The sequence below is a fragment of the Engystomops pustulosus genome, chromosome 9 (genome assembly GCF_040894005.1).
Source record: "Engystomops pustulosus chromosome 9, aEngPut4.maternal, whole genome shotgun sequence".
In the NCBI taxonomy this organism is placed as follows: domain Eukaryota; kingdom Metazoa; phylum Chordata; class Amphibia; order Anura; family Leptodactylidae; genus Engystomops; species Engystomops pustulosus.
In genome coordinates, this window is record NC_092419.1 from 8,710,686 (window position 1) to 8,722,809 (window position 12,124).

The 12,124-nt window shown below is 46.8% G+C and overlaps 1 protein-coding gene across 1 annotated transcript; it reads right to left on the reverse strand.

Moving 5' to 3' along the window:
• Positions 1-823: 823 nt before the first annotated feature.
• On the reverse strand, positions 824-11,292 carry LOC140077504 (cytochrome P450 2H1-like; the record flags this gene model as incomplete). The annotated part of the gene is made up of 3 exons (XM_072124744.1): positions 824-1,039; positions 9,699-9,840; positions 11,101-11,292. Coding segments are annotated over 3 exons (519 nt in total), but the record flags the coding sequence as incomplete, so codon positions are not given.
• Positions 11,293-12,124: the final 832 nt, after the last annotated feature.

The following is a 12,124-nucleotide window of genomic DNA, read 5'->3' on the forward strand; positions in this document are numbered from 1 at the left end:
TAATTAAAGATGTTCACATATATTGATATTTCCATGGCCAATATTGACAAAAAAACTGTTTTGAAAACCATTTTTTAATTTCAATTAAAAAACAGAATCAGCCTTTTGATCTTCAATTACCATATATACTTGAGTATAAGCTGAGGCATCTAATTTTACCTCCAAAAACCGGGAAGACCTATTGATTTGAGTATAAGCCAAGGGTGGGAAATGCCTTGGTCACAGCCTCCCAGTATATAGCCAGCCAGCCCCCAGTAGTATACAGCCAGCCCCCTGTAGCATACAGCCAGCCAGCCCCCTTTAATATATAGCCAGCCATCCCTCTTTAATATATAGCCAGCCAGTCCCCAGTAGTATACAGCCACCCCCCAGTAGTATACAACCAGCCAGCCCCAGTAGTATACAGCCAGCCCCCATTAGTATACAGCCAGACCCCTTTAGTATATAGCCAGCAGCCCCCTTTAGTATAAAGCCATCCCCCTGTAGTATACAGCCAGCTAGCCCCCTTTAGTAGCCAGCCAGCCCCCCGTTAATATACAGCCAGCCCCCAGTTTGCCAAGCACTTAAAATAAATTTACATACTCACCTTTGGGTGGTCCCGATGTTCAGCACGGCTCCACGATGCTCGACGCGGCTCCTCTTCTGTCTTCAGTCTGCTGTAAAAGCCAGCAGAGACGCCATATTGTGTGCATGGCCGCGTCGCTGGCTGTTACCTCAGACTGAAGAGGAGCCGCGTCAACATTGGGGAGCCGTGCCATGCATTGGGGATGCCGGAAGGTGAGCATGTAAGTTTATTTTTTTTTATTGACTCGTGTATAAGTATACACGGTACTTTAATGCAATAGTTTATGCCATCAGAGACGAGGGAGAACTTTCATCTGGTATGTACAAGGTCTTGATGCATTGGTGTTGGGCTCTGGTGTTATATTCAGAATTTTTCTGTCTACGGTGGGCTCCAAGGTGAACTTCTGCAGTATGGTGGTTATGAAGAGGAAGAGCTCCATGAGGGCCAGGCCTTCCCCTAGACATACACGTTTACCTGACATAAAAAATAGAGTTTTAGAAATCATCTTGTTCAATTTTCCTATTTGACAATTTCAAGATAATTGTGCAAGAGGTTCCCCAGTTAAGTAATCCTAAAAAAAACTTGTCATTGTTGATGTGTTTATGTCATAATCATGATGTAATGCTTTATTTTTGCTAAGGGAGCGCTGTTGTGTAATTACTTTCTGCCTGTTCCAACACAGATACTGTTATAGACAGATTTCCTACAAATGACATAAAAGTCAAATATAGTTTAATTTGTCAGGTCGGTCTCATATATTAATGAATAATAAACCAATGGAACAATCACATAAATCCAACAACATTTGGACCAACCGGACATACATACAAATCTCAAAATCCTTATTAAATTTAAAAATATTGAACCTTATTTTTAAAGGAAATCTACTGTCAGGAATCTACTTATTTAGTAGATGCTGATAGAAGATCCTTTGAATGTAATTAAAACTTAATTACTAGAGATGAGCGAACATACTCGTCCGAGCTTGATGCTCGTTCGAGCATTAGCGTACTCAAAACTGCTCGTTGCTCGGACGAATACTTCGCCCGCTCGAGAAAATGGCAGCTCCCGCCGTTTTGCTTTTTGGCGGCCAGAAACAGAGCCAATCACAAGCCAGGAGACTCTGCACTCCACCCAGCATGACATGGTACCCTTACACTTCGATAGCAGTGGTTGGCTGGCCAGATCAGGTGACCCTGGAATAGACTAGCCGCTGCCCGCGCTGCTCGGATCATTCTGTGTCTGGATGCCGCTAGGGAGAGAGCTGCTGCTGGTCAGGGAAAGCGTTAGGCTGTTCTATTAGCTTACTGTTAGGCAGGAGTGATTCTACAAGAACCCAACAGCCCTTCTTAGGGCTACAATAACGTTATACTTTTTTTTTTTTATTTGCTTGTGGCTGGGCTTGCTGGCACTAGTAGTGCAGCTAGTACCATATTGTGAGGAATTTGCTGGGAGACCTGCGACCATTGAGTTTAGCTCTTAGTGACACACATATCCACCTCAAACACAGAAGTGGGACAATTTATTAGGGGTTTGATTAGAATTAGGCAGAGTCTGCTGATTTTTTTTTTTTTTTAGCTGTATTTCATTTTATAGCTCAAACTCATCTTGCAAAGCAGTGTGCTCTCATTGTAGGCTACAAAATAGCCATAGGAGAACCCCAACGGCTTACTTAGGCCTACAATAGCGTTATATTTTCCTTTTTTTTTTGTTTGCTTGTGGCTGGGCTTGCTGGCACTAGTAGTGCAGCTAGTACCATATTGTGAGGAATTTGCAGGGGGACTTGCTACCGTTGTGTTTAGCTCTTAGTGACACACATATCCACCTCAAACACCGAAGTGGGACAATTTATTAGGGGTTTGAGTAGAATTAGGCAGAGTCTGCTGATTTTTTTTTTTTTAGCTGTATTTCATTTTATAGCTCAAACTCATCTTGCAAAGCAGTGTGCTCTCATTGTAGGCTACAAAATAGCCATAGGAGAACACAAAATCCAGTTGTGTGCTGTCAGTGTAGGTTAGAAACTAGCCAAGTTTACACTTTAATTTGGAAAATGTTTAACCCGAGGGATAGGGGTAGAGGACAAGGGCGTGGACGTGGGCGTCCAACTACTGCAGGGGTCAGTGGCCGTGGTCCTGGGCGGGGTGAGACACCACCTGCTGATGGGGGAGCAGGGGAACGCCGCAGAGGTACACTCCCTAGGTTCATCATGTCTCAAGTTACTGGGACTCGTGGTAGAGCACTGTTGAGGCCAGAACAGTGCGAAGAGGTGATGTCGTGGATTGCGGACAATGCTTCTAGCCATTTGTCCACCAGTCAGTCTTCCACGCAGTCCACCCATGTCACCGAAATCGGCACTCCTCCAGCTCCTCCACCTCAGCCTCCTTCCCCCCAGTCTGCCCCCTCCCACCAAAATTTGGCATTTGAACCGGCATACTCTGAGGAACTGTTTTCTGGACCCTTCCCACAAACCACTTGTCCTGCTGCTGCTGAGCTATTTTCCGATGCCCAGGTTTTCCACCAGTCGCAGTCTGTGGGTGATGATGACATTATTCACGTAGTGAAAGAAGTGTGTAAAGAGGTGTCGGACGATGAGGAGACACGGTTGTCAGACAGTGGTGAAGTTGTTGTCAGGGCAGGAAGTCCGAGGGGGGAGCAGACTGAGGGATCGGAGGATGATGACGTGACAGACCCAAGCTGGGTTGATAGGCCGGGTGAACACAGTGCTTCTGAGACGGAGGCGAGTCCTATAGCAGAACAGGTTGGAAGAGGCAGTGGTGGGGCCAGACGGAGAGGCAGGGCCAGAGCTGGTGCATCAGCGCCAAATGTTGCCCGTAGTCAAGCTCCCGTGGCGAGGGCTAGATTTTCAGAAGTCTGGAGGTTCTTTAAAGAAACACCGGATGACCGACGGACTGTGGTGTGCAACCTTTGCCAAACCAGGATCAGCAGGGGTTCCACCACTACTAACTTAACTACCACCAGTATGCGCAGGCATCTGAATGCTAAACACCCCTCTCAATGGCACCAAGCCCGTTCACCTCCGGCCGGGCACACCACTGCTCCTTCCCCTGTGTCATCTGCTAGTCAGCCCCCTGCCCAGGACCCCGGCCCAAACACCTCCCGTGCGAAAACCCCATCTTCGCCTCCACGATCCTCCATAGCATCCACCAGCATTCAGCTCTCCATACCCCAGACGCTGGAGCGCAAAAGGAGGTATAGCGCAACCCACCCACACGCCCAAGCCCTCAACGTCCACATCTCCAAGTTGCTTAGCCAGGAGATGCTGCCCTATAGGCTGGTAGAGACTGAGGCCTTTTGAAACCTCATGGCGGCGGCCGCCCCTCGGTATTCGGTCCCCAGCCGCCACTACTTTTCCCGATGTGCCGTCCCAGCCCTGCACCAGCACGTGTCAGAGAACATCCTCCGTGCCCTGACCAACGGCGTTTCTGACAAGGTCCACCTGACCACGGACACGTGGACGAGTGCTGCCGGGCAGGGCCACTATATATCGCTGACGGCACGTTGGGTTAACTTGGTGGAGGCTGGGACCGAGTCTGACCCTGGGGCTGGTCATATACTGCCGACGTCGAGGATTGCGGGGCCTACCTCGGTCCAGGTCTCAAAGGCCTACTATGCCTCCTCCCACCCCTCCTCCACTTCCTCCTCTGAATTACCATCCGTGGGCATGGCGCCATCAGTCGGTAGCTCTAGGCACAGCAGCAGTGCCATCGCTAAGCGACAGTAGGCGGTGCTCAAACTGCTGAGCCTAGGCGATAAAAGGCACACCGCCCAAGAGTTATTACAGGGCATCACGGCGCAGACTGATCTGTGGCTGGCACCGCTGAACCTGAAGCCAGGCATGGTTGTGTGTGACAACGGCCGTAACCTGGTGGCAGCTCTGCAACTCGGCAGACTGACACATGTGCCATGCCTGGCCCATGTGTTAAATCTCATAGTTCAGCGTTTCCTCAAGACATACCCCAATCTGTCTGATTTGCTCACGAAGGTGCGGCGTATCTGTGCGCATTTCAGGAAGTCCAGCACAGATGCTGCCACTCTCAGGGCAGCACAGCGCCGCCTCCAACTGCCCGCTCACCGACTGTTGTGCGACGTGCCCACGAGGTGGAATTCAACACTAACCATGTTATCCAGAGTTTACCAGCAGCGCAGAGCAATTGTAGACTGCCAGATGTCAACTTCCACCAGAACTGGTAGTCAGGTCAGTCAGCTTCCTCAAGTCTACAATGAGGAGTGGACGTGGATGTCTGATATCTGTCAGGTGCTGAGTAACTTTGAGGAGTCAACACAGATGGTCAGTGGTGATGCCGCCATCATCAGCCTCACCATCCCGCTGCTTGGCCTGTTGAAAAACTCTCTGGTCAGCATGAAGTCGGAAGCTTTGCGCTCGTCACAAGAGACGGGGGAAGAAGATTCCCTTGTTGATAGCCAAAGCACCCTTAGGTCTGTTTCTCAGCGCAAATCGGAGGAGGTGGAGGAGGATGAGGAGGAAGAGGAGGAGAATGTTGGCGAGACAGAAGAGGGGACCATTGTTCAGTCCTTCACTGTTCAGCGTGTATGGGCAGAAGAAGAGGAGTTGGAGGAGTTGGAGGAGGAGGAAATGGACAGTCAGGCCAGTGAGGGGAGTGAATTCTTGCGCGTTGGGACTCTGGCGCATATGGCAGATTTCATGCTAAGCTGCCTATCCCGTGACCCTCGCGTTCAAAGAATTTATTCCAGCACCAATTACTGGGTATTCACTCTCCTGGACCCACGGTACAAGCAAAATCTTTCCACTCTCATCCCTGGAGAGGAAAGGAGTGTGAGAATGCATGAATACCAGCAGGCCCTGGTGCACAAGCTGAAACAGTATTTCCCTTCTGACAGTGCTAGCGGCAGAGGGCGTACTTCTGCGGGACAAGTAGCGAGGGAGAGTAGGCGAGCAGGCAGCTTGTCCAGCACTGGCAGGGGTACGCTTTACAAGGCCTTTGCCAGTTTTATGTCACCCCAGCAAGACACTGTCACCTGTCCCCAGTCTCGGCAGAGTAGGGCTGATCTTTACAGAAAGATGGTGAGGGAGTACGTAGCTGACCATACCATCGTCCTGAATGATCACACAGCTCCCTACAACTGCTGGGTTTCAAAGCTGGACATGTGGCACGAACTGGCGCTGTACGCCTTGGAGGTTCTTGCCTGCCCTGCCGCTAGCGTGTTGTCCGAGCGGGTTTTCAGTGCAGCTGGTGGCATCATCACCGATTAGCGTACACGCCTGTCGACTGACAGCGCTGACAGGCTGACGCTTATCAAGATGAATAAAGCCTGGATTTCTCCGCATTTTCATTCTCCACCAGGTGAAAGAAGCTCAACCTGAATAATGTATGCACTCCTCCTCCTCATTGTCCTCCTTCTCCTCCTCTTTGTACACTAAAGCATAGGAAACTGGCTATTTTTTGCCAGGGCCAACTGGCTCTAGCTATAGTACTCTATGTATTTAATTTTTCTGGAGGGCCACCTACCCGGTCCTCTGTTTTAAGCAATTTTTGGGAGTGCCACATACAGGCACTCAATCTATTTAATTTTTCTGGAGGACCACCTACCTGCTCCTCTGGTTTAAAAACTTTTTTGTACTGCCACATACAGGAACTCAATTTATTTAATTTTTCTGGAGGACCACCTACCTGCTCCTCTGGTTTGAAAACTTTTTTGGACTGCCACATACAGGCACTATCCAAATTAAATTGTCTCCATAGCAGCCTCCACATGTCGTCTTTTTAGCTGGCTCCACACGTTGTCTCCATTGCTACCTCCCCACGTCATCGCCATAGCTGCCTCCAAAAGTCGGCCATATAGCTGCATCCATACATGGTTCCCTTACCAAACGAGCTGTGTCAGGCAGAATTTTGGGTTGTTTTCATGGATTCCACATCAAACTTGTTAACTTTGTCGCCACCCTGCTGTGTAATCCACAAAATATACTGGCAAACTTTTATCATTTACCGATATTATTTCAGCGCTTCTTGCGCATCTGTTTACATTCCCCTCACCCGCCATATCCCAAACTTATAAGAACGCTACTACACTTGATCTTATACAAAAGGTTCTTAGAAGTGCTGTTTGGGATGTAGCCTAGAGACAGGGGCTTGGATTGGCGAAAGCTCGCCTGGCAGCGGAGCGCCAGCTCCATCCCAAGATCCTCCGAATTACCATCCGTGGGCATGGCGCCATCAGTCGGTAGCTCTAGGCACAGCAGCAGTGCTGTCGCTAAGCGACAGCAGGCGGTGCTCAAACTGCTGAGCCTAGGCGATAAAAGGCACACCGCCCAAGAGCTATTACAGGGCATCACGGCGCAGACCGATCTGTGGCTGGCACCGCTGAACCTGAAGCCAGGCATGGTTGTGTGTGACAACGGCCGTAACCTGGTGGCGGCTCTGCAACTCGGCAGACTGACACATGTGCCATGCCTGGCCCATGTGTTAAATCTCATAGTTCAGCGTTTCCTCAAGCCATATCCCAAACTTATAAGAACGCTACTACACTTGATCTTATACAAAAGGTTCTTAGAAGTGCTGTTTGGGGAGTAGCCTAGAGACAGGGGCTTGGATTGGCGAAAGCTCGCCTGGCAGCAGAGCGCCAGCTCCATCCCAAGATCCAACTAACATAGTTTTAACTGCAGCACCTTTAATCTACTACTAGTTCACTGCCTCCATACATGTTCCCCTTATCAAACGATAAAAAAATAGAACCACTATGCTATTCCATTATTCCTAGGTGAAATATTCAAACGACCCGGCCTGCTTTGAAAATTATAATTTTTTCAAAGTAAACGCTTCTGGCCCCCAGGCCCGTTTTGGGTGGGGAGGAGCCGAGAGACAGGGGCTTGGACAGGCAAAAGCTCGCCGGGCAGCGGACCGCCAGCTCCATCCCAAGATTAGGCAGCCTCAGAGGCATCCATGCATGCTGCCCCTGCTGTTTCATGTCCATTTTGCCTCCACAGCGTCCACCAATGTCTCATTTCAACTCTCTATACCCCAGTCGCTGGAGCACGAGAGGATATGCAGCACATCATCCCCTTATCAAACGAGCTGTGTCAGGCAGAATTTTCAGGTGTTTCACCAGATACATAGTGGAACTCGGCCCATCTGTCGCCGCCATGCTGGAGACCTGAAGTTGCAATCATAGCAGCGCAATATGAATGCCCCATACTGTCGCTCTTAATCATGGAAGTCGTCTCCATGGCTGCCTCCACATGTCGTCCCCTTATCAAAAGAGCTGTGTCAGGCTCATTTTTCGGGTGTTTCACCAGATACGTTATGGAACTTGGTCACTATGTCGCCACCATGCTGTGTTATCGACTAAATATACCGTCAACCTTTTGTTCACATAGGAAATCATTTCACCTCCTTTGGTGAAACCTGAGTCCATTTAGGGTATGTCGCCATGACACTCTCTAGCCTGCTGCCGCTGCCTCTGCATGCCGTCCCCTATAGTGTCAGGGTCAATTATTGGATGTTTTAGATGCTATCTAGCCTCATTCGGTCACTCTGTCATGGCCATGCTGTTGCCCATAATTTTGGCATAATGGTGCGATTAAGCAGCCTCAGAGGCATCCATGCATGCTGCCCCTGCTGTTTCCTGTCCATTTCCGTGGTGTTTCCATCCTTTTCTGAGGTTCCCAGGTGTTTGGCCAAGCTTCCCTGTGCAGACCCTTGGTCCCCTTGAAAAATGCTCGAGTCTCCCATTGACTTCAATGGGGTTCGTTATTCGAGATGAGCACTCGAGCATCGGGAAAAGTTTGTCTCGAATAACGAGTACCGGAGCATTTTAGTGCTCGCTCATCTCTATTAATTACTTTTTATTATTTTCTAAAACCTAATCCCTGAGTTTTAATACTTTATTCTTATGGTAATTTTGCCGCTCCGTGCACATCAATGCAGTATGTGCACATTACCAGCTGGAAGGGATACCTTGAAGTAGTTCCGCTTCCCTTGCTGGTCACATGTTGGCCATGTCAGGGGGGGGGGGTGAGGATTAGGGAGCTCTACAGGGACTACTAGGGCCGTGGAGAAGCCTTAAAGGGGTATTCTCGTCTGGGCATTAACATTCAGTTTGATTAATCTGCCATATATAAACATTTCTTCAATTAGATGTTATTAAAAAATATGTTCCTAGGTGAAGATAATTTCTTATAAATGTAGTCATTTTGTCCCTTAGAAACAAGATGGCTTCCTCGGATACGGCCACCTCTGCTGGAGTGATTGCACAAATAAACAAAAGGTTATTGTATATAAAATGTCCTGGAGTAACTAAATGTCGCACATCCACCCTGTGGTAATGATCGCTGAATCCTGGTGGCCCGGCAGGACCCTATAGCACAAGTCTGGCCACTGCTGCCAGAGTGTAACGTGGTCGTAACCGAGGAAGCTATCTCGTTTCTAATGGAAAACATGACTACATTTATGAGAAATTATCTTCACACAGGAGCATTTTTTTTAATAACATCCAATTGAAGAAATGTTTATGTATGGCAGAGTAATGAAACTGAATGAGAATGCCAAGATGAGAATACCCCTTTAAGTTAAGTTATCTAGTATTAGGAGATATAAAAGCGAGATTGCACTCCTCTAAGGTAGATAATTCACAATCAAATAGTGGAGACCCCTATTTACCCCTATTAGGGTGAGGGTTTCCCTTATTAAAGGCTTGGTTTAAGCCTTTCATTAAATATCCAGGAGGAGCTGCCCAAAAGTCAGATACTGTGTGTAGACTGCACTCGGTGGTTAGTACTTGGGGAGACCACGGAGGGGTGACTGGAATGGCACTAGCTGGATGGTAATCGTTCAGGAGAGGTGTCCACACTTCATAAGTATTGGTTTAAATATTGCTTTATTGATGACGCGTTTCAGAGACGCACCATCTCCTTCTTCAGATCAATGCGTGTTGCTGAGAGAGTTGGACTAATCACAAAGTTACCAGAGGCTACTCCATAACCCATAAAAATATAATAAAGTATATAAACTCAGAGGTTAGGTTTAAAACTAATAAAGGTGCTTGGGGATTAGATACATTTAGGGAATCTACCATCAGGATCTAATAAATAAGTGGATTTCTGACCTTCCTTGAAATTGTTCTGATGTCTTACCTGCGGAGAATGCCAGAAATGCATCACATTTCTTGAAGAAACCTTTTTCATTTAGAAAGTGTCCCGGGTCAAATTCATTTGGGTTCTTGAAATATTTAGGATCTTTAAGGACAGAGGTCAATAGTGGAAACACCATGGTGCCCTGAAAATGAAAGTATAAGATTTGAAGTTCTAGAAAAGTGTTAGGCCTCGATGGTAGTTGTTTGAAAGTATGACGACGTTGAGAAGACCACCATGCCTTAATTGCCATGAGATGTCCCATGAAGTGACTGTGCAGTGCCTGGTTTAGGAGTGGCCCAAAAGTTATTATTGGTCTACCAGGCACCATTGATGTGTCACCACCTTGACTCTTGACTGAATAAATTCTAGTGCAAAGCAAGACAAGCAAAGCATAGGGCTGACTTCTCCAATCTCCTTCCTTGCAGAAGAAGCGTTAATACTGAGGAAAGGCCTGAGCAAGATGTCCCTCTCTTTCTCAGAAGGCTGGTACCCTGGTCACAGGGTAGGATCCCAGAGTCTATGGTAGAGCCTTAGCTTCTCTTCTGGTTGCGCAGTAGACTGGCCGTCTTCTCCACCAAGCTCTGTCCCTTAACTGCAAAACACTAAGGGCTGGGATTGTTCTCTTTATATACCTTCCACCAGGGGAGGAGTGGTTAGATTTTGGCAAGAAAACAACGATAAAGTGTTTCCGTGTAGACTTACATTGAGTCCCCATAATATTTTATGGCAGTAAGATTCTAAAGTGTAAACAACTTTCCAGACAGCACCTGTCATTCTAAAGGTCCGTGTGTCTGCTTGTCTGCTAAACAAGTTCTTTAATGTTTTCTTCTGCAAAACAATCTGTGGAAAACGACTGCTTTCTTTGAGAGATACACAGTCAGAAATGTCTTTCAATTGTTATTAACCCTTCCTAATAGTCTATACGGTAATACACAGAATGTATATAACAAACAGTGTTGGACTGGCCCTCCAAAGTACCAGAGGATCCTCCGGTGGGCCCTGGCTCAAATCAAAATTGATCCCAGAGGTCCATCAGAAAACAAAACAATTTGAAGGCTGCTAGAGTATATTTCCTGGGGGATAATGAAGAGTGGGCCCCCAGATTTTCTCTGGTGGACCAAAGGAAACCCAGTCCGACACTGATAACAAAACACTATAAATTAATGCAAGTTAACCCTTGATATAAAAATAAGAAGTGCTGGGTCCACATAGAGAAAATATACAAATGTCCAAAGTGTAATGCTCCTCATCACATGGCACTACTTTTGCGTTCACCTTACAGACTGCTCTTTGACATACACGAGGTAGAATAAGGTAGACTTCGTTTTATAATGTACAGTCTTAAATAAACTAAACTAATGAGGAACAAGCAGGAGAGGTTGACAAGACCAATATACTGCACCTTAGGAATTTGATATCCTCGGAAGGTTGTGTCCTTGCAAACAGCATGGGGCAACCCCATGGGGGCAATATCTGCAAATCTCTGGATCTCGTGGATCACGGCGTCTGTATAGGGCATTTTACTCTTGTCTTCTATCGATGGACAACGATCTTTCCCAATCACATTTTCAATTTCCTTGTGGATTTTCTCTGAAATTCACAAAAATAGAACACAGGACAGTCTGGAATCATAGTCCAAAAATATCCACAGTGCGATGACACATGGATGTATTCATAACATAGGGTATTTAACACTTTGGTTGCATTAGGGATGTATATGGTTGCACTTTTAGTCAGTTGTCCTGTGCCTAAATAGTGCCTTTAAATTACCCATCCCCACATTCTTCAGTTTCCTCTAGGCTCTTCCAATAAGTATAAATTAAAGTATAAATTAAAAGGATATACTCCACGGTCCCTGTCCCAGCCTTTCTGTCTCTCTGTCTGTATCCATATTTCCTCACACATAAGCGTCTTCTACTCATTGCCTATAGTAACCAATCACAGCTCAGAGCTCATATTAATGACCTGTGGCAGAATAGCAACCAATCACATCTCAGCTTCCAACTGCCACAGCAACAGACAATGGCTTTTGTATACGGTGGTTAATAAGTGAATTGTGGAAAGCGCGGAGTGAATATTTAGGCTCCAAGCCGAGTCTATGAAGTTCCCTGAGTCACAGAGAGCGACTGTGCAAAATATATATTTTGTTTTTTCAAAACTCCATTAGATAAAGCCAAACAATGATGAAAAGTCAGGTGGGGTGGAGTTAATAGTGAACTGCATATACAAGTCTTGAGTAGCTTGACTGACCCTACAGGACAGGTACATTTATTACTCAACTTTTATTTATTTATTATGTTATGGAGAGTGTTGAAGTGCTTACTAGTTCAAGTAGGAGTCTTTGAAAGAAACAGGTAGGTAGTCCTTTCTGTGGTAAGAGTCTCCAAAAATAGAATGCTTATGGCATCCCAGAATAAGTATTGAGC